The sequence below is a fragment of the Oncorhynchus keta genome, chromosome 18 (genome assembly GCF_023373465.1).
Source record: "Oncorhynchus keta strain PuntledgeMale-10-30-2019 chromosome 18, Oket_V2, whole genome shotgun sequence".
Taxonomy (NCBI): domain Eukaryota; kingdom Metazoa; phylum Chordata; class Actinopteri; order Salmoniformes; family Salmonidae; genus Oncorhynchus; species Oncorhynchus keta.
The window spans coordinates 5,688,011-5,711,668 of record NC_068438.1 but is presented as its reverse complement, the minus strand read 5'-3'; the positions used below and the strand labels follow the sequence as shown (position 1 = coordinate 5,711,668).

General features: G+C 42.9%; 1 protein-coding gene across 48 annotated transcripts in view; it reads right to left on the bottom strand.

The window, feature by feature from the left end:
* Positions 1–20,827, bottom strand: part of LOC118396812 (tetratricopeptide repeat protein 9B-like) — a 35,060-nt gene extending 14,233 nt beyond the window's left edge. For 47 of the 48 annotated variants that reach the window (XM_052467270.1, XM_052467279.1, XM_052467247.1 and 44 more), the window contains exon 1: positions 20,061–20,827. In XM_052467270.1, the coding sequence (XP_052323230.1) occupies positions 20,061–20,427 (367 nt within the window). In that variant the 5' untranslated portion in view covers positions 20,428–20,827. The remainder of the gene's footprint in view (positions 1–20,060) is intronic. The other variant, XM_052467287.1, reaches the window with a different exon arrangement.
* Between the last annotated feature and the right edge of the window lie 2,831 nt (positions 20,828–23,658).

The window sequence follows — 23,658 nt, the reverse complement described above, 5'->3', positions numbered from 1 at the left end:
CACTGGATGTCAACAGTCTTTAGAAATTGGTTGAGGTTATTCCTTTGTGTAATGAAGAAGTACGGCCATCTTGAACGAGGGTCACTTGAAGTGTACTGTTAGATAGAGGCGTGTGACCAGAAAGCATGCTTCAGTTTGTTTTCCTCCTGTATTGAACACAGATCATTCCGTCTTCAATTTTATCGATTATTTACGTTAAAAAATACCTAAAGTTGTATGACAAAAGTAGTTTGAAATGTTTTGGCAAAGTTTACAGGTAATCTTTGAGATATTTTGTAGTCACGTTGCTCAAGTTGGTGTTTTTCTGGATCAAACGCGCCAAATAAATGGACATTTTGGATATATATCGACGGAATTAATCGAACAAAAGGACCATTTGTGATGTTTATGGGACATATTGGAGTGCCAACAAAAGAAGCTCATCAAAGGTAAGGCGTGAATTATATTTTTATTTCTGTGTTTTGTGTCGCGCCTGCAGGGTTGAAATATGGTTTCTCTCTTTGTTTACGGAGGTGCTATCCTCAGATAATAGCATCGTTTGCTTTCGCCGAAAAGCCTTTTTGAAATCTGACATGTTGGCTGGATTCACAACACGTGTAGCTTTAATTTGGTATCTTACATGTGTGATTTAATGAAAGTTTGATTTTTATAGTCATTTATTTTGAATTTGGCGCTCTGCATTTTCTAGCGTCCCACATATCCCAGAGAGGTTTAACAAGACATTTGTGAAATGGTTGAAAAACAAGTTTTAATGACTCAACCTAAGTGTATGTAAACTTCCGACTTCAACTGTGTATATATTACCTATGAAGTTGATCACATTGATATTTCTTCACTTGCAGGCATAATTCAAACCCCCGTCAGATGTAAATCCCCAACATCCCTGTCAAGGTTTCAGGGAGAATTTCAACATTAAAAAAATTCAATTAATGTATTATAGTCCTGAATGCTCATTGATTGATAGGACTGAGGGGCATAATTTACATCCCCTGTTCCAGTTATACCAATGAGCTTCCTGGGTTGCTGTGTCCCTGCAGTAGTGAGACAAATGCAGACCCATATCGTCATTAGAACACACACATCATCACTTATCATTAGACCCTCTTGTTGCTCGCCTGAGTGGTTCAATATGAGCCTCTGTGCATGTGTATGCCTCGGTGACATCCACAGCACCCTCGGAGGCTTCCATCCCGTCTATGGAGTGCTGAAGACGAAACTGCCAAACGAGCAGAGAAACCATTTTTTTCCTCCACGCCTCTCTAATTGCCATCCCCGGATGGCGCCACAGCGCTTCTCTCTTGCCACTCTCCCTCCCTCCCCTAAACGCCCCAAACCTCAACCACTGCATTGCTACATCACCCATAATAGTAGCGGATTCAATTCATGGCTCATCTATTGAAATATTCATATGATGTAAATAGCTATCCTTGTAATGACTTCATCGACAGTAAGATGACCTCAGCATGCCCGATGTGAATTAGTGCTCTCAGATGTAGGGGCTGTGGTGGTCCTGACATTTTGTCAGCGATTATCATGCAAAAGACTGCCGGTCTCGCGGTAATTGACGTTAATTTAACATAAACACGTTTAGCAGCTCCAGGGCTCCATTGCATACAAGCCTCATTTACAAGTCGTTGATGCGCGCTGATCTACTTTTTAAAAAGTCTAATAAATCAATTGAATATACACCATCACAATAAATCAATTCTTTATTGTATTCCAGAAGAACAGAAGATGGGTTGGCCTACTGTGTGTTATCTGGCTACTCGCCATGCCATAGGATGTATGTAGGCTTGTTCATTTAGCAGACAAGATATGCTAATAAGTCCCGTGCCATTATTTTTTTTGTTTTACATTATATGGTTTTATAGTAAGAAGAATATAACTGAACTTGGCTGAATAAAATATAACGTTTATATTCCTATTCCGGAGCAAGTGTGCATATGAAGTGGCTTGTAAGTCGCTCTGGATAAGAGCGTCTGCTAAATGACTTAAATGTAAATGTAATGTACGTTGAGCGTAAAAGTGATCATTTTACACAGGGACTATACAATACATTTAGAGTAATTTGGCAACTTAAGTTGTGAATGATGCAAACCTTAGAACATCTTTCAAATCAAAACATATATGGGCTGCATGATGCGACTACAGGCTGTTGATGATTTGAGAAGGTCGCAAAAAAAGAAGAACAAAACTGTTCTCCCAAGTGATCATATTTTCACCCATCAGACGACTCTCAATTGAATCTTGTCTTTACTAATATGTCAAATTAGTGTCGATTTAGAATGTCTCATTATCAAATGGGCAGGAACAGGGGTAGGGGGGAAAATACGTCATCTGTACGCACTCGAAAAGCGAATGGAGGCCACTTTCCCGCAGGTTAGTTGTTCAGTCATGGCAGCATAGGCTTCTCCAGTCATTTCACTCCACACATCAACCACTCTTTGAGGAACATGCAGCCTCTCGCTGCGCGACTGGGGGTATTCCTCCCAAACTCTGTATGCCATGGGCTCTACAACCCTGTTCCTGCAGCGACCCAGCGCTTAATTTGGGAAACCAAGTGAAATCTGTTCGCGAAAATCGATAGTAAAAAAAAATGACAACAAAACATATTTCAATAAACTGTTGACAGCCCCTCTCTATGGCACTGCAGAAAGCAATGAAGATGAGAGCGGAGGAGATGGCAACGCGCAGTGGTGAGATATTCTGTAGCTAAAGGTAACGTGTCAGCATATTAATTACGAAAATATAAGAAATTCCCTATTACTAGGCTATTCAAAATCAAATAGAACTTCAATATAGTTTTAGGCTAATTTGTTGAATTTTGGAGTATAGGCTAGAACAATTATGTACCAAGGACATTTTAAATTATGTTTTTAAAATGTTTTTCTGCCATGAGTAATATTCTTTAGGCTATGTGTTATTTAACGCACAATCATTATTTTAATTCAGGGTTATTTTCATCTTGGGCTCATATATAGTAAAAGTAGGACTGCGGCGGTCACGAAACTTCATCAGCTGGTGATTGTCAAGCAAATAACTGTCGGTCTCATGGTAATTGACCGTTAGTTATTAACATAAACACATTTAGCGTCTCCGGGCTTATACACAAACCATTTTAAAAAGTCTCATTATAAACCATGGAATATAGCATACACCTTCACAAAAAAAACATGATTTATTTTAGACAGGTCTTAAAGAAGCATGATATGAAGAAAATGTAGTCTACTTCCGAAGACAAGAATAGCATACAGAGCGGTCCTTAAGTTAGGTCCAGATGTGGCTATTGCCAAATGGCTGTGGGCTACACTAGTTCATTTAGCAGACAATGTTTGCTTATAATTCCGTGGCATTATTTTATAGTATGAAGAATACAATTGAACAGAGCTGAATAAAATATATGATATTTTCTCCAAACGATTTGAGGGAGTGCGCACATGCGTCTAGTCTGTATTGAGCGAATAATAAAGAAATAGGGACTCCTATATGCTTCATTTAGAGTTGTTGATGTAACTTTAGTTGTTCTACAAACGTTGGGATATATGTTTTGATTTTTAATACATTGTAAGGCTACATGATTAGACACTAGTGATGATTTGAAAAAAGTAACTTGAAAGGGATGAGCTCTGCTTTGTTTTTTGGGCGCAGGCTGTACAGTCGCCAATAGTCTATCATTCACAATTTGACAATCATTTGATAATGGCTCGAATTTCACGCAGCATCCCCTTTGTGACCGCAATGCGGTCCGGATGGCCCAGATGCTACGTTGTGCCCTTCTCCCCGAGTGTGCTACGCAATCCGAAGCGTCTCTCACTCGCACCGCTCTTCGTCACGTGATCGAGTCTCTCTCACAGGCTACAAGTTAAGACAGACACATCCGGGACAGAACTGCTCGCATCCTTCCAAGGTGCATATCGAAGATATTGGATGAACTGTCCATATTTACTTTTCGTCAGCCAACAAGATGAGTAGGCCTAACGAAAAGCAAAAGCACTAGCCTATGCCAATCTACTGTCCCCCATAGTACAAATGTCCCTATTCTATTCTGTGCAATAAATAAATATTCCAAACAGTCTGGGACAGTTGTGGGATGCGATAGATCAATACAACGCTAGTTTAAAAAAAAAAACTTTTTTATGCAATGTGGCTGACACAACAGATCAGAACGTTTAGCTTAAAATGTTGATAAACTATTAGGTTATTTCTTCACATTATAAGCACAGAAATGCGCACATGGTAGTAGACTATAAGCATGAATGTTCCATTAGCAGAAAACACCATTATCAAAAGTGACCAAAAATTAAATTATGCACGTAATACTTTTATTATGAAGGTGCATTTTTATGGTGAAAATTAACTTCCCCAAACTTGAAACTCATGCGCTGCTTATATATGCCAGTTAGGCTCTACAACCCTTGTAAAGCGGATTAATGTGCTTAATTTTAAGAAGTTATTTGGCCACTTTAGTTGTGATTACAAACCTTATTAAAACATATAGGCCTATGGGCTCGGCCACATGAGGTGTGTGACTATGAATCGAACAAGTCACAAAAAAAGGCATTGTTTCTTATGCTGGGCTTCATTCACAAGTGATAAGATATAATTCACAAGTGATAGGCTTATATTGTCCCCAATCAGACTATTCTTCATTTAATCGTGTCTGAATTGAGAATGGACCATTATCATGCACCTGTATCGAAACAGGGGCAGTGGGAAAATGTCATCTATGCGCTTAAATAGTGTTTGGAGGACGCTTTTCCCGTGGTTTATTTTCATGGCAGCCAGCTAGGCCATACTCCTGATGTAAATATAAGCAATGTGCTTAATATTAGGAAGTTTGAGAAATACATTTAGTAGACCTAGCCAAAAAATAAAACTGATGGGATCCTCCTCTTTTTAATAGAGGCCATCACTCTGTTTTCTCCCGTAATTGCATAGCCTATAGAAATGTCGCACAACATGAGCTGATGGGCTCTCATTAACGGTTTGATTAGATTTTCGAATACATTTGCATTGATGTCAGAATGATTGGAGGGACAAAAGAGTGCCGAGTAGCAGGCTGTTAGTAAGTGTGTTAGGCTGCTAATGACCAGCAGCAGCATCAGAGCTTGGGGAAGCCTAATTGCGTGACTAAACGGTCATGTGGAATTTGACTGCCTTCACGACTCGTGACCACCGGCGTGGTGGTAATACGGTCACCGCAACAGGCCTAGGCATAAGCTCTAATACGCATATGGGATGTTTTGAAATAATCAGAAAGCGCTGTCCATTTTGTTGCGTTATAGGCTTTGAAACAACACCTCCAATGACCATGTTTTCCACTCAGTTTCATCCCATTGAACTGTTTTCTTCAAACTGATCATCACAGTGAGGGTGAGTTATTAAAGGCACATACTGTTTCGACGATAAGTGTTTGATGTGATTTTTGACAGCATTGCATTGATGAACAACAAAAAAAATGTCAGAGTGGTTAGAGGGACAATAGTATCCTGAGTACCAGGCCATTAGTGACCTGATGATAGTTGGATACTAACAACGCATGTCCAGAGAGCATAAGAGGAGATTACCGTGACTCACATGGAATTTTACTGAGGTTATGACTCATGGCTGCCAGTGTGGCGGTAATACGGTTACAGCCCTACTCATATGACTTTACTGTGCATCAGTGCCATGCCCATTGCCCATTTCTCCATTTGCATGTGGTTACAAGCAGTGTTTGTGTATGTTGAAGTGTTGTTGTGTTCTCCAGACAGAGGGGACTATGTTGTATGTCTGGGTCCCTTGTGTGGTACTGTGATGTTGTTGTGGCCTTCAGCAAGCAAATTAACTGGACATCAGTGTGCAGCAGAACGAGAGAGAGAAGGATGACCTGGCTAGGTGGATGATGTCACTGAGGACAGACAGACAGACGCTAACTTTTGCCGTTAGCGCAGAAGATTGTGGCCCTCCCCCAACCCGGACGACACTTGGCCAATTGTGCGCCGCCCTTTCGGACTCCCGATCACGGCCGGTTGTGACACAGCTCCGGGCTCGTACCCGGGTCTGTAGTGACGCCCTTAGACCGCTGCGTCACTCCCCCCCCCTCCCCCAAGAGTTGATCCACTGTTGTATGAATGAATAAGTAAGGATCTTCAAAAACAGATCCGCTCTGGAGGCCCATGCGCCTGGCATCCATGTCGAAACATTTTTAAACCTAATAAATCCTTTTGAGAGTAACCCTCCAAAAAGTAAATCCTTCATAAACATTTTTCATTTCCATATGTTCTAGGAAGCTAAGTGTTTGTTTCTTGGGCTCCAGAAATGTGACTGAAAAAGGGCCCCTGGTCTTGAAAAAGCTCAAATTCAACTGATTGAAAGTACAAGGGGGGCATCGGTGAAAAATGTTGTGGTCAAGGCTAGGACGGCGTCAGTGCAATGAGTACTAAGGTGTTCAAATGCTCATATCAGACGAGAGGCTAAAATATAGAAATTAAACATGGTCCCATGTTTCATGAGCTGAAATAAAAGGTCCCAGAAATTTTCCATACGCACAAAAACCTCATTTATCTAAAAAATTAAAAAACACCCCTGTTAGTGAGCATTTCTCCTTTGCCAAGATAATCCATCCACCTGACAGATGTGGCATATCAAGAAGCTGATTAAACAGAATGATCATTACACACACAGGGGGGACAATAAAAGGCCACTCTAAAATGTGCAGTAAGGAACGCACAAAATTAACTGGACATCATCAGATCATCACACAACACAATGCCACAGATGTCTCAAGTTTTGAGAGAGCGTGCAATTGGCATGCATACTGCTGGAATGTCCAACCAAAGCTGTTACCAGATCATGTGGTCCTTCTGTAGCTCAGTTGGTAGAGCATGGCGCTTGTAACGCCAGGGTAGTGGGTTCGATTCCCGGGACCACCCATACGTAGAATGTATGCACACATGACTGTAAGTTGCTTTGGATAAAAGCGTCTGCTAAATGGCATATATTATTATTATATTATCATTTAATGTTCATTTCTCTACCACAAACAGCCTCCAACGTCGTATTAGAGAATTTGGTAGTACGTCCGACTGGCCTCACGGTTATGGTACGGGCAGGCATAAGCTACAGACAATGAACCCAATTGCATTTTATCGATGGCAATTTGAATGCACAGAGATACCGTGACAAAATCCTGAGGCCCATTGTCATGCCATTCATCCGCCGCCATCACCTCATGTTTCAGCATGACAATGCACAGCCCCAGGTCACAAGGAACTGTACAGAATTCCTGGAAGCTGAAAATGTTCCAGTTCTTCCATGATCTGCATACTCACCAGACATGTCACCCATTGAGAATGTTTGGGATGCTCTGGATCGGCGTGCACGGCAGCGTGTTCCAGTTCCCATCAATATCCAGCAACTTCACATAGCCGTTAGAGGAGTGGGACAATATTCCACAGGCCGCAATCAACAGCCTAATCAACAGTACGCGAAGGAGATGTCGCCCTGCATGAGGTAAATGGTGGTCCCACCAGATACGGACTAGTTTTCTGATCCTTGCCAGTTCGTTTTTTTTAAGGTATATGTGACCAACAGATGCATATCTGTATTCCAAGTCATATGAAATCCATAGATTAGGGCCTAATGCATTTATCTAAATTGACTGATTTCCTTATATGAACTGTAATAGTAAAATCTTTGAAATTGTTGCAGTTTGAGTTTATATTTTTGTTCAGTGTACATTTCTGGACACCGGGACCTTGACCTTCATTTTTAGTCCGTCCAATGGCCTTGCTTATTTGTGCCAAATATATGATCAAAAATGTGGAGATAAATATTATATTATTCAACTGAGAAATTTGTTTCCGGTCACTAATGATTCAATATTTCAGTGGGCACAGATGTCAGTTCATTGTTTAGGTTTGATTTACATTTGGTTGAGTTGTCAACTAACGTGAATCCAACAAAACATGTCACCATGTCATTGAATTTGGGTTAAAAAAGTTGGGTGAAACAAATATGAAATTCCCTTACATTGATGCCTTTTTCAAATCCAATCAGTTTTCCAGGTTGATTCAACGACATCACATTGACTTTGTTTGGTTGAAATGACGTGGAAACAACATTGATTCAACCAGTTGTTGCTCAGTGGCTAGGCCATATAATTTCACATATGAAAGCCAATCATCATAAAAATACTTCAGTAGACGCTAAGATAAAAAAAAAAATACAAATCTCAGAAATGGCCATTTAGGCTGCTGTAAAATTGACAAAAGGTCAAGGTCATTGTGACTGAACATATTCAGTAGGTTCCATATAGACTGAGTACACCAAACATAAAGGAACACCTTCCTAATATTGAGTTGCAACCCACTTTTGCCCTCAGAACAACCTCAGGGTATGGACTTACAAGGTGTCGAAAGCGTTCCACAGGGATGCTGGCCCATGTTGACTCCAATGCTTCCCACAGTTGTGTCAAGTTGGCTGGATGTCCGTTGGGTGGGAGACCATTCTTAAAACACACGGGAAACTGTTTAGTGTGGAAAAACCCAGCAGCATTGCAGTTCTTGACACAAACCGGTGCGCCTGGCACCTACAGTACCAGTCAAAAGTTGTAGAACACCTACTCATTCAACAGTTTTCCTTTACTTTTACGATTTTCTACATTGTAGAATAATAGTGAAGACATCAAAATTGTGAAATAACACATATGGAGTCTTACAACAACCAAAAAAGTGTTAAACAAATCAAATTTTATCTTCTAAGAAGACACCCTTTGCCTTGATGACCACTTTGCACACTCTTGGCATTCTCTCAACCAGCTTCAGCTGGAATGCTTTTCCAACCGTCTTGAAAGAGTTCCGACATACAGCATGCTGAGCACTTGTTGGCTGCTTTTCCTTTACTCTGTGGTCCAACTCATCCCAAACCATCTCAATTGGGTTGAGGTTGGGTGATTGTGGAGGTCAGGTCATCTGATGCAGCAATCCATCACTCTCCTTCTTGGTCAAATAGTCCGTACACAGCCTGGAGGTGTGTTGGGTCATTGTACTGTTGAAAAACAAATGATAGTCCTAATAAGTGCAAACCAGATGGGATGGCGTATCACTGCTGAATGCTGTGGTAACCATGCTGCATATGCGGAGATCATCCGTTCACCTACTCTGCATCTCGCAAAGACACGGTGGTTGGAACCAAAAATCTCCAATTTGGACTCATCAGACCAAAAGGACAGATTTCCACCGGTCTAATGTCCATTGCTCATGTTTCTTGGCCCAAGCAAGTTTGTTCTTCTTATTGGTGTCCTTTAGTAGTGGTTTCTTTGCAGCAATTCGACCATAAAGGCCTGATTCACGCAGTCTCCTCTGAACAGTTGATGTTGAGATGTGTCTCTTACTTGAAGTCTGTGAAGCAATTATTTGGGCTGCAATTTCTGAGGCTGGTAACTCTAATTAACTTATCCTCTGCAGCAGAGGTAACTCTGGGTCTTCCGTTCCTGTGGCGGTCCTCATGAGAGCCAGATTCCTCATAGCGCTTAATGGTTTTTTGCGACTGCACTTGGAGAAACTTTCAAAGTTTTTGAAATTTTCCAGATTGACTGACCTTCATGTCTTAAAGTAATGGTGGACTGTCATTTCTCTTTGCTTATTTGAGCTGTTCTTGCCATTATATGGACTTGGTCTTTTACCATATAGGGCTATCTTCTGTATATCAACCCTACCTTGTCACAACACAACTGATTGGCTCATACGCAATAAGGAAAGAAATTCCGCAAATGAACTTTTAGCAATGCACACCTGTTAATTGATATGCATTCCAGGTGACTACCTCATGAAGCTGGTTGAGAGAATGCCAAGAATGTGCAAAGCTGTCATCAAGGCCTAGGGTGGCTACTTTGAAGAATCTCAAATATAAAATTTATTTTTTTGGGGTTATTACATGATTCCATATGTGTTGTTTCATGTAGAAAATAGTAAAAATTAAGAACAACCCTGGAATGAGTAGGTGTCCAAACTTTTGACTGGTACTTTCATACCCCATTGAAAGGCGCATAACTTTTTTGTCTTGCCCATTCACCCTCTGAATGACACACATACACAATCCATGTCTCAATTGTCTCAAGGTTTAAAAATCTTTCTTTAACCTGTCTCCTCCCCTTCATCTACACTGATGGAATTAGATTTGACAATTGATGAGAAATTAAAACAATTGAATCCATTTTAGAATAAGGAGCTAAAGTAAAACCATTTGGAAAAAGTAAAGGGGTCTGAATACTTTCCGAATGGACTGTATGTCGTGTTCTTAATGTTTTGTATACTCAGTTTATACCATTACATATGTAGATATTGAAATAAACAGCATTTTCTACCTTATAACAATAATATTTTGTGCCAATTTTGATTGAATTTGGTTCAGTGGATACTGAGGGAACATAGGGCTGAGGGAACATAGTGTGGTCCCCGCCTATATTAACATGCAGCTTTCTGGATAAATAACAAGTTGTCTCTCCTGTTCACTGGAGCACAGTGAGTTAGATATGCACAAATTATTCTTACAAATTCTCATTACTGTAGCTGTTGACCAAAAACACTCTGTATGTTCTTAGTGCATATCTCTCTCTCTCTCTCTCTCTCTCTCTCTCTCTCTCTCTCTCTCTCTCTCTCTCTCTCTCTCTCTCTCTCTCTCTCTCTCTCTCTCTCTCTCTCTCTCTCTCTCTCTCTCTCTCTCTCTCTCTCTCTCTCTCTCTCTCTCTCTCTCTCTCTCTCTCTCTCTCTCTCTCTCTCTCTCTCTCTCTCTCTCTCTCTCTCTCTCTCTCTCTCTCTCTCTCTCTCTCTCTCTGTCTCTCTCTCTCTCTCTCTCTCTCTCTCTCTCTGAGTGTCAGAGAGGGCATCTGTTTCAGTCTCCTCTAAGCTAATGGCGTGACTTTCAACTGAGGACTAAAAAAGGCCCTCCCTCCCTCCTTCACAGATGACTGGATCATTTTACTGCCATGACAAGAGCACTCCAGCTCTGCCAGGGCGATGATATAATACCGTTAGCCTTGGACGTGATTTCTCATCTCCTTACTTACAATGACAAATGATATGCAAATGCAGCAATGAAGAACAATGTAACATCCTCCTCCCAGAGGTCAAAATGGTCCACCAGTCACCTCACTCTCCCCCCCCCCCCCTCTCTCTCTCCATCTCTATTCCTCTTCAAATCTCTTCATATTTAACAGTGCCCTTAACATCCTGTCCAGTTTCTCTCGATCTCTTTCCCCCACCCTCCCCCTCTTCACGCTCAGCGCCCCTTCTCTTGGCTCCTTGACCCTCCTCCCCTCTCTCTCTCTCTCTCTCCCCCTCTCTCTCGCTCTTCTTCCCTCTCTCTTGGCAGCAACGGAAATGGTAAAGAGGAGAGTACAGAATGCCCAGTCGAGCCCCCACAGTGAAGCTATGCCATCTGCAGACCTGGCATAATGCGCCCATGGCTCTCATACAACCACACAACCCCTGAACTGCCAACATACGAACCAAGGAAAAACACAATCCCCCATTCCTCCTTTTCACCCTCATCTTCCTCTCTCCTCCACCCTCCTCTTCTTCCATACACCTCAAACCAACTGTCTCTCCCTCGCTCTTCCTCTTCCATCACCTCCTCTTCCTCCCCCATACACATCCTCCTCTCCATCTCCTCCTCTTCCTCCCCCATACACATCCTCCTCTCCATCACCTCCTCTTCCTCCCCCATACACATCCTCCTCTCCATCACCTCCTCTTCCTCCACCATACACATCCTCCTCTCCATCACCTCCTCTTCCTCCACCATACACATCCTCCTCTCCATCACCTCCTCTTCCTCCACCATACACATCCTCCTCTCCATCACCTCCTCTTCCTCCACCATACACATCCTCCTCTCCATCACCTCCTCTTCCTCCACCATACACATCCTCTTCTCCATCACCTCCTCTTCCTCCCCCATACACATCCTCCTCTCCATCACCTCCTCTTCCTCCCCCATACACATCCTCCTCTCCATCACCTCCTCTTCCTCCACCATACACATCCTCTTCTCCATCACCTCCTCTTCCTCCCCATACACATCCTCTTCTCCATTCTTCCCCCCCATACATCCTCTTCTCCATCACCTCCTCTTCCTCCCCCATACACATCCTCCTCTCCATCACCTCCTCTTCCTCCCCCATACACATCCTCCTCTTCCATCACATCCTCTTCTCTCACCTCCTCTTCCTCCCCCATACACATCCTCTTCTCCATCACCTCCTCTTCCTCCCCCATACACATCCTCTTCTCCATCACCTCCTCTTCCTCCCCCATACACATCCTCTTCTCCATCACCTCCTCTTCCTCCCCCATACACATCCTCTTCTCCATCACCTCCTCTTCCTCCCCCATACACATCCTCTTCTCCATCACCTCCTCTTCCTCCCCCATACACATCCTCCTCTCCATCACCTCCTCTTCCTCCCCCATACACATCCTCTTCTCCATCACCTCCTCTTCCTCCCCCATACACATCCTCTTCTCCATCACCTCCTCTTCCTCCCCCATACACATCCTCCTCCATCACCTCCTCTTCCTCCCCCATACACATCCTCTTCTCCATCACCTCCTCCCCCCCATACACATCCTCTTCTCCATCACCTCCTCTTCCTCCCCCCATACACATCCTCTTCTCCATCACCTCCTTTTCCTCCCCCATACACATCCTCTTCTCCATCACCTCCTCTTCCTCCACCATACACATCCTCTTCTCCATCTCCTCCTCTTCCTCCCCCATACACATCCTCTTCTCCATCTCCTCCTCTTCCTCCACCATACACATCCTCCTCTCCCATCACCTCTTCCTCCCCCATACACATCCTCCTCTCCCATCACCTCTTCCTCCACTATACACATCCTCTTATCCATCTCCTCCTCTAGTGACGTTATTGGCAGTGGGTGAAAAGGGAGGCGTTTTGCTGCTCCACTCTGGTTTTATAAGAGGGGGCTGACTGGACTGTATCGTAGGCTAGGCCTCGTGACAGGTAGCACCCCCTCTGCAGTATTATATAGCTCTGAGGACTAAGTCTGTGTCCTAGATGGTGCCCTATTCCCTATATAGTGCCCTACTTTTGACCAGGGCCAGATCAAATGTAGTGCGCTGTATAGCGAATAGGGTGACATTTGGGCACAGGCTCTGACAGTATTACATCCCCGTTCCCTTCTGGAATGAGATTAAAATTAGAGGGTGATGTCATGCATCTCAAGATGGTTGGGGAAGTGTAGCGGTACTGTGAGTCTTCTTCTAAGACTCTTGGCTGTCTATTCCTTTTCTGGGGAGAAACGGATGCTGATGATACTGTATCTACACACTCATTGACGTTTCGTTGCTACGGGGGCCTGTGATTGCAAGTCAAGGGTCACGAGTTCACCGACGGTCTCGATGTAATAGCCCTGAGTGGAAATGGATGTGGTGAGAAATATTGACCCTTTGCATCAGACGCGGATACACACATGCAGGCGTACACGCACACACAAACAAACGCACACACACTGGCCAGTGATGGAGCTAAGGGAGGTTGTGCTGGTACACCCACTACCTTCAGTTAGTTGTAAATGAACCCCATGAGCATTCTAGGAGCCTGATGGATTAGTGTAAACATACCGCAGCGAAATGTTAATGGACATCGATGAAATAACACACAGCCTAAACCTTCTAAAGTGTCCATCATGCCCTCGTCGCAGCTCTTTGGCTTAATGCATTGTCTCTAAAAGAAAGCCAATCTCCTGAAAGGACTATGGGTGGATCTGCTGCTGAGTGGTAGAGCTCACACACACACACAAGTTGGAACATCATGGCAATAAGAAGAGCATTCGAGAACAGTGTATAAAAGGTGCTGGGTGTTACGAAACATCCTGATGGGTGAGTAAAGGGTGCTGGGTGTTACGAAACATCCTGATGGGTGAGTAAAGGGTGCTGGGTGTTACGAAACATCCTGATGGGTGAGTAAAGGGTGCTGGGTGTTACGAAACATCCTGATGGGTGAGTAAAGGGTGCTGGGTGTTAGGAAACATCCTGATGGGTGAATAAAAGGTTCTGGGTGTTAGGAAACATCCTGATGGGTGAATAAAAGGTGCTGGGTGTTAGGAAACATCCTGATGGGTGAATAAAAGGTGCTGGGTGTTAGGAAACAAGCGGTTCCGCTCATAACGTCGTGCCGCTGCTGCTGTAACCCGAGGCTGTGACTCATGACTCACGCACCGATCGCAGCCAATCACGCGGAACAAAGGAATAATTGAGTCAGAGATCAGAGGAAATGGGCCAGGGGAAAAAGACGGTTCAATCTCCCCAACAAAAGGAGTTAGTACTGACGTCTGTTCTCTACAGCAGACCTCTCTTTATCTGAATAAGCAATCTGTATTGTTTAAAATGATCTAATAATCCAGCAACTGCTTCCTGCTGTTTTCATAGTCTTCCTCCCCAGTCAGCAGAAGACGTTGAAAATACTTATTTTCAACATCTTTCGCTCATAGGATCTCATTCTAGGGAAGTGCTTTGAGTGCCATGTACGAAATGAACAGTTGGAAAACTGTTAGTATATTGGCTGTTATCATATGTATTTGTGAGCACAGCATGTGGTTTGGGTGGGTGGGTGGGTGTGCTGCCTGCGGAACATGATTCATCCCAAAAGCGGTCAACCTGCGTGGCTGACGGTCTCCCTCTGGACAACGTGTTGCAGCACCATTTCCAGAGCGTCTACAGCCTGGTGTAACCCACTTAGAAACAGTACCACAGCCCCATGGGGAAACAGCATGTTGGCTCTTTTAACAAGGGCGACGGCAAATAGGCCATTCATCTCAATAGCTCTCTCTCATACAAGAATCAGGTAACAACACTGTACACACACACCTCCATTTTTCTGTTACTCTCTCTCCCTCTCTTTTTTCAGTATATATTCTTTCTCCCAAACCGCCATCACAGCCGTATGCGGTTCTTTATTGTTTTTGTCGTTCGCACACAGTTTCCTCCTCTTGTCTCTTTCTATCATTACTTGTCTCCTTTGATGTCGGCTTCTCTCCCATCACCTGTCTTGGATCTCTGTCTCAAACACAATCGCTGTCTGCGCCATGCTGACGGCAAAATCGCTGCATTTAGTGAATATTTCTGGGCCGCCTTTGTCCGGGTAGCCAAGTGATTTAAAAGGGTGCTGTGGCTGGCACAAGACAGACAATAGTCCTGTCCTTGTCGTAACAAAAGTCTAGCACGCACACACGCAAAATGAGCTTGCACATCCCTGTACATAAAACAGACAACACACACACAGCAATGTCAGCATCGGCACTGTGATAATGGCAGGGCGAGAAGCAATCTGTGTACCCCCACCCTTCTCCATATCAGACAGGCTGCTGTTCTTCAGAGGAACGATCGCTGGGACAAACAGAATCACCCACAAGCACACACACACACAGGCGCTGGAGGTGAGGCTGCCCACTCTGTTGCCCCTGTATCATGCGTCTGAAACTAAGACAGCTGGCCAATCAAAATGCTGCCTAACTCAACACGACACGCCCCCCTTCTGTCCAGCAGGACTCTGGGTAGCCAGACTGTTGGTAGGGTGGAGAGGTCTCCAGTCTTATGAAATGTGTACGCATATTGTATTTTTTCCCCAATCTAAAATGAAACACAGATTGAGGGAGAGGTCACAAAATAAATCAAACAATCTTTGTTATTGTGAGAGGTGAGAGCAGAATGCTGTGATGGACACGAGAATAACAACAGGAAAAGGCCCAGTGATCGTTGCCATGGTGAATATGCCCCTCATCACCCACTGACCTTGCTTTCCCTCTTCCTTCTTCCTCTACTTCTCTCTCTCCTGCTCTCGTTTACTCTCCCTGTCTCTTAACCTCTCTTTCCATCCTCCTACCTTCCTCTCTATTTCTCCTTTCCGCCAGGGTAGCTCCCCCACAGGGCCCAGGCTAGAGGGTCATAAGACGGGGCCGAGAGAGGCGACCTTCAGCCTGTCACGCCAGTTGAGCCAGGACCCAGCGGAGACAGACCACAGGGAGACACAGCCAGCACCAGAGCAACCCAGCCTGCCTTTAACCCATTTTATGTTTTCATGTTAACTGTTTGTTAGAATATCTTATAGATTCTTCTAAATAATAGGGTGCTGAATCCTCGTAGATAGTCAACAGATTGAACAATACAGCACCATAAATTATATCATATTATAAACTGGGTGGTTCTAGCCCTGAATGCTGATTGGCTGACAGCCATAGTATATCAGACCGTTTAACAACAGGGTATGACAAAACATGTTTTTTTTTACAGCTCTAATTACGTTGGTAACCAGTTTAGAATAGCAATAAGGCACCTCGGGGGTTTTTGATATATGGCCGATATACCACGGCTAAAGGCTGTGTCCAGGCACTCCCCGATGTATCGTGCCTAAGAACAGCCCTCAGCTGTGGTATATTGGCCATATACCACACCACCTCGGGCCTTATTGCTTAAGTATATCACTCACCAAATATATTTCACAATAATAAAGGTATATTCTAAAAAAAAGTATGTATATTTATATAGGTATGTGTATGTATATACATTTGAAGTCGGAAGTTTATATACACCTTAGCCAAATTGTTTACAGACAGATTATTTCACTTAAAATTCACCGTATCACAATTCCAGTGGGTCAGAATTCCAGTGGGTCAGAACATACACTAAGTTGACTGTACCTTTAAACAGCTTGGAAAATTCCAGAAAATGATGTCATGGCTTTAGAAGCTTCTGATAGGCTAATTGACATCATGTGAGTCAATTGGAGGTCTACCTGTGGATGTATTTCAAGGCCTACCTTCAAACTCAGTGCCTCTTTGCTTGACATCTTCGCCTCTTCGCTTGACAAATCAAAAGAAATCAGCCAAGACCCCGGAAAAAGAATTGTAGACCTCCACAAGTCTGGTTCATCCCCTGGAGCAATTTCCAAACGCCTGAAGGTACCACGTTCATCTGTACAAACAATAGTGCGCAAGTATAAACACCATGGGACCATGCAGCCATCATAACGCTCAGAAAGGAGACGCATTCTGTCTCCTAGAGATTAACTTACTTTGGTGCGAAATGTGCAAATCAATCCCAGAACAGCAAAGGATCTTGTGAAGATGCTGGAGGAAAGAGGTACAAAAGTATCTATATCCACAGTAAAACGAATCCTATATCGACATAAGCTGAAAGGCCACTCAGCAAGGAAGAAGCCACTGCTTCAAAACTGCCATAAAAAAGCCAGACTACAGTTTGAATTGCACATGGGGACAAAGATTGTACTATCTGGAGAAATGTCCTCTGGTCTGATGAAACAAAAATAGAACTGTTTGACCATAATGACCATCGTTTTGTTTGGAGGAAAAAGGGGGATGCTTGCAAGCCGAAGAACACAATCCCAACCGTGAAGTACGGGGGTGGCAGCATCATGTTGTCGGGGTGCTTTGCTGCAGGAGGGACTGGTTGCTTCAATATATCCATATAAAGTGCACATCTCAAGACATCAGTCAGGAAGTTACAGCTTGGTCACAAATGGGTCTTCCAAATGGACAATGACCCCAAGCATACTTCCAAAGTTGTGGCAAAAAGGCCTAAGGACAACAAAGTCAATGTATTGGAGAGGCCATCACAAAGCCCTGACCTCAATCCTATAGAAAATGTGTGGGCAGAACTGAAAAAGCATGTGCGAGCAAGGAGGCCTACAAACCTGACTCAGTTACACCAGCTCTGTCAGGAGGAATGGGCCAAAATTCACCCAACGTTTGACCCAAGTTAAACAATTTAAAGGCAATGCTACCAAATACTAATTGAGTATATGTAAACTTCTGAGCCACTGGGAATGTGATGAAAGAAATAAAATATGAAATAAATCATTCTCTACTATTATTCTGACAATTCACATTCTAAAAATAAAGTGGTGATCCTAACTGACCTAAGACAGGGAATTTTTTACTGGGATTAAATGTCAGGAATTGTGAAAAACTGAGTTTAAATGTATTTGGCTAAGGTGTATGTAAACTTCCAACTGTATATGTATGCATACATGTATGTATATGGATATATATATTTACCAAAAAAGATATGGGGGATTGGAAATGTTGCAGACAATTACATTGATGGAAGCAACAATCTTTCCACAATATTAAGCTGATCCACCCCTAAAATTATTATTTTTATTTATTTTATTTAAATAAATAGATTTCACAATGCATTACGTAACATTTTAGCCATACTCTCATGTAGACAGACTACTGTCACCGTGGTAAACAATATTTATATTGTCATCATTAGACCCACAGACACATCTAATCTCCTATAGGCCAACTCACATGTGCCAGACAGACTACTGTATCTGTTAAAAATCTAATCTCATACATCTGTTTCATAGATTATCTGGCAGTAGGCAATCTCTTAATCTCACATCTATTGAATAGATGATCCTGTTTCTTACTCAAAGCACTACCAATAACAAATATCTGTAAGCTCAGCTTTACTCAAATCTCATTGTTAGAGATTTTAAGATTCTGAGTAAAATATCAGTTTATCTTTTCAAATTACATTACACATACATAGCCTATTTAACTGACACTTGTGGATGGTTTGATAGAGGGATTAACCTTGATGACCAGACATGACAATGCTGACATGAAAATACTAATATTGTCAATTATTCTAACCATAAAAAGTGTTGTGAGTTTCAATTCACTAGCTGTGTTTACACAGGCAGCTCAATTCTGATATTTTCACTAATTGGTCTTTTGACCAATCAGATCAGCTCTTTTGTCAATAATTGAGTATAATATCAGAATTGGGCTGCCTGTGGAAATGCAGCCATAGTGGCATATTACTTGTATTTGTGAGGTCATTTTAGGATCCATTTAGACAGATTTCACCTGTAAACTGGGATGTTCCAGGCCATGTTTTTCCACCTCAGAGCATGTGAACTGTTTTTGCAACAACACAGCTGCACTGTGGGAGGAATCATGTGTTGGATGATATGGCAGCATATAACCCCCAGGCTCCCACTGTGTATTTGTGTCCCTTTTCCACAGGATGTACACCTCTTCACTCCTGCTAATATAGCCTTTCCACTGACCACAGCTGATTACCATCAAATCAAGAGAAGCAAAAAATGTACTTGAATGGAGCACAACAAAGAGAGATAGACAGTGGAAAAAAAACTTGATAAGAATCACAAGAGGAAGACATGGCTTGAGGCAAAAACAACTCTATAAATGTATTATAATTAACCTTTGTGCCGGTTACTTATAAAATAATGATTAGGGCCCAGTGCAGTCAAAGATGTAATTTTCCTCTGTTTTATATACATTTCCACACTATGAGGTTGGAATAATACTGTCACATTTTGAAAATGATAAAGCCCTTATGGTGAAAGAGCTGTTTGAAAAGACTGCCTGAAATGACAGCCTGTTTTGGTGGGATGGAGTTTTGGCCTGCCTGGTGACATCGTTAGACGGTACATTAGTTAATAGAACAATAAGAAACAGAGTTCCAAACCTCTCTGTCAATAACAGCTAGTTTTAGTTTTTTCCACTCCACTCAAACCACTACCAGACAGTCCTAGAAAAATTATTGCTTGACGAATTCCTCTATGCTAAGAAGCTGTTTTAGTTCATTTTAGACCATTTTTTTTATTGAAAAAAATCACAGTAAGGAAATTATTTTATATCGAGATAAAAATGTCTGCATTAATCGAGAATGGCAATACATTTCACGTTGAACGGACAGGAATATCACAATGAAAAATATGGACACATTCGCCATCTACCCGTCTATATTCAGCTCCATTGCGCTGTCCACCGTGCAAAGCGCCAGCTATTAATGTATTATTAAGCCTGTTCTTATTACCCAACCTCATACAGGCCTCACAGCAGCGGAAATTATGCTTGACACTTGCTAATTGTCTAAACGAGTTCCTTCCTAACCCCGTGAACCGGAACGAACAATGGCAGAATCTCAGTATACGAGCTGTCCATGCTCAAGACCCGCGACGCTGAGCAACAACACTGACTAGGCTAGCTACTCCTCACCTGTCAAGCTGTCGTAGCACTCGATCTCCGTGATCTCCACGGTTCTCCGCTGCTCTTCCGTCAGCTTGACCGCGGCTTGGCTCAGGAGGTTGACCTCGGAGTCCGTGCTTTCATCCACTAAATGCACCCCTTTCAGCTGCAGCAGAGCCCGGTGGTATTTCCCTATCGCTTCCCGGAATTTCTTCTCCTTGTAGCAGCGGTGACCCTCCACCTTGAAGTCAATGGATTTCTGTATGTTTGCCTCCATCTCCATCTGTGCCGAGCCGGCAAGACACCCTCCTCCAACGCCGACGTCCCCCGCCAGGCTCCGGCCCCCCGCCTCTGGGTAGCTCTTTAGGCTCTTTATGGAGTGCTGTTTTGCTTCCATCTCTCTCAGTGGCCGCGACTGGACCGGGCCATGCTGTTCCGACGAAGGTCTATTTACTCCGAGAGGACTGGAGCGGCGTGCTGTGCATAAAGAACGCGCGAGACAGGCAGGCAACAACAATACAGATGAGAGCGAGAGAATAAAAACCTAGCACGCACCGCGCAAATAGGCAATAAGCTATCAAAACAGCTTACACAAATTCAGACTACCGTAAATTGTATTTTATATAAAAATCACAAATAATTGGCCAGACATGCCAATGCTGAAACGAACTGATTCCTGAATTGCAAGCCCTCTTCTATCTATTTTTGACTATCGCGCGAGAGGATGCCTTCGATTGTGTGTCTGCGCTCGAGCCCCCGGCATGCGCCGCTTCAGCACCACAGCCAGTGGACTCAGGCTCGCGCGTGATGCATTGTGGGGAAATCGAGGAGTCGTGCGGAGTTCAATCGGATCTTTCACCTTAAAGTTGTAAGCAATCTTCACTTTGATTCATATGACCAATCAAGAGTCATGATGGATGTATGCAAAGAAACGGGAAATAAAACTAAAAAAACAACACCAACATTTATTACCAGGAGTTGAAATTACTGTATGAATAAGCCGGGGGTAGAGACTAAATCTATTATACAAATCTTTCGTTTTAAAACCTGTAATCAACAACATGATTGTAGTAAGCCTATGTGCTCTAGCTCTGATGCAAATGGCAAGACTTGTCAATTGCGCAAATGAAATCAATGAACTCAAGACTATTCCATATACACTATACATACAAAAGTATGTGGACACCCCGTCAAATTAGTGCATTCGGCTATTTCAGCCACACAGCCATCCAGTGGCGACTCATCATTCAGGGCAGGTGGGGCAGAGTTTTTTTGGCATTAATACGTATCACATATCATTTGTAAACAATGTATTTTTAAAAAGTTAATAAAGCCGCATACAAACATGGTCTCGACAGGTAGCCTGTGGAAGACACATTTCAGTTGAAATAATTCAGTTGTTCAACTGACTAGGCATCTCATTTGCCTTTTCATTTTTTGCTTTCTTGAGTAAGGCAGCTCCAAAATGCAGGTGTTTCAGCCTAGCTCAGTGCTTTCCGTGGTGGTGGGGCAGCTATCGTAAAATACAGAGCGTAGGGGTTGGTGATGTTCTCTTATTGTGCCGTGATTGGCTCAGTGTTCTGTCACTCATGGGACACTACGTCAGCGCAAAATCTACAGGTAGAGCTAGACATTCAGGTCCCTTGGGTGCTGCCATAGAGTTACATTAGAACTGTCCATCCAAGAAGACTCAAGGTGATTGGTCACAGATAAAATAACGTCAAATCACATATCTACCGTAGCTTTGATTGTACTGGACATGTCAACATCATACTTTCAAAATGTTAGCTAGCAAGCTAGACAAGCAGTCATCTTCATGAATCAAGTTGACAATCTAATGGCAAATCCTTTTCAATCCTTGTCATTTGATGAAAAATTATCAATAACATGTATCATTGCTTATCGGCCACTGGACAAAAACAAGTTGCAGCGATGTGACAAGATCATAAGTTCTGGTCCATGGCGTTGCATTTGAATGTTTATCCTTTGAAATAAAATGTAAAAAAATGACCCCCTTTTTCTCCCCAATTTCGTGATATCCAATTGGTAAAGTTTGAGTACATTGGCCATGCTGTCAATCCAGCATGACTTCTGCCACGTTCAAGACATCTGGAAACTCGGAACTGGGAAATCTCAGACTTCAGTGAGTTCAAGACGTCTTAGAAAATACAGAAAACGATTCTGAATGGTCATCCAACTCGGAATTCCAAATCGAGAGCTCTTGCCTCTTTCTAGAGCATAGAAGAAGAACCGCTGCGCCACCTTCCTGTTCAAGTGAGCACAGCACAACAAGGTGAGTCCAAAAATGTATTCTATGCTGCTGCATAAATCAAGTAATATGCTAGGGAGATACTTATACTGTAGCCAAGAAAGTAATACTAAGTGTATGTTGTGTAGTAAGCTGTTAGCTGTCCCTCACCCTCACGGACAATTCCTTCAACCTCATGGCTTGGTTTTTGCTCTGACATGCACTGTCAACTGTGGGAAATTCTATAGACAGGTGTGTTTCTTTCCAAATCATGTCCAATCAATTGAATTTACCACAGGTGGACTACAATCAAGTTGAAGAAACATGATAAGGATGATCAATGGAAACAGGATGCACCTGAGCTCAAAGTCTCATAGCTAAGGGTCTGAATACTTATGTAAATAAGGTATCCATTTTTTAAATGTTTTTATACATTTCTAAAAACCTGTTTTCACTTTGTCATTATGGGGAGGTGCGTGTAGATTGCTGAGGAAACTTGTTCATTTAATCAATTTTAGAATAAGGCTGTAACGTAACAAAATGTAGAAAAAGTCAAGGGGTCTGAATAATTTCCAGAGGCACTGTACAAATACACAAATACATTCTAGAGGATTCTGTCCTTCCAACTTTGTGACAACTGTTTGGGGAAGGCCCTTTCCTATTTCAGCATGACAATGCTCCATAAAGAAACGGTTTGTTGGGTTCGGTGTGGAAGAACTTGACTGGCCTGCACAGCGCCCTGACCTCAACCTCATCGAACACCTTTGGGATGAATTGGAACGCAGACTGCGAGCCAGGCCGAATCACCCAACATCAGTGCCTGACCTCACTATTGCTCTTGTGGCTGAATGGAAGTAAGTCCCCGCAGCAATGTACCAACATCTAGTATAAATCTTTCCAGAAGAGTGTAGGCTGTTATAGCAGCAAAGGTGGGACCAACTCCATATTAATGCCCATGATTTTGTAATGAGATGTTTGCACGTGCACGTGTCCACATACGTCGGCACTTATTTTTCTCGGGGCAAATGGTGTCCATTTTAATGATCTGTGACCAGATTCCATTGGAACCACAAAAATACCAGTGTTGTGCCCTTTTGTATAGCCTAGTCTGCATTAATTCCACAGGACACAAACCTACACTGGTATAGAATCCATGGTTGTTGTTGTTCGGTCACATTCCTCTATTATGAATGTGCTGTGCCCATGTTCCACTGTTCACATTAATGAACAGCATCACCTGCTGTGGGACTGTGCTGGTTACTAAGCAGCAGTGACCCAGAGGACTTTCCATCTGACAAAGCTGCTCTGGCCCTGAAAGATCACGGACACGTAATTACACCCAATCAACTTCTCCAGTGTAAGATCTGATGAGGACTCTGT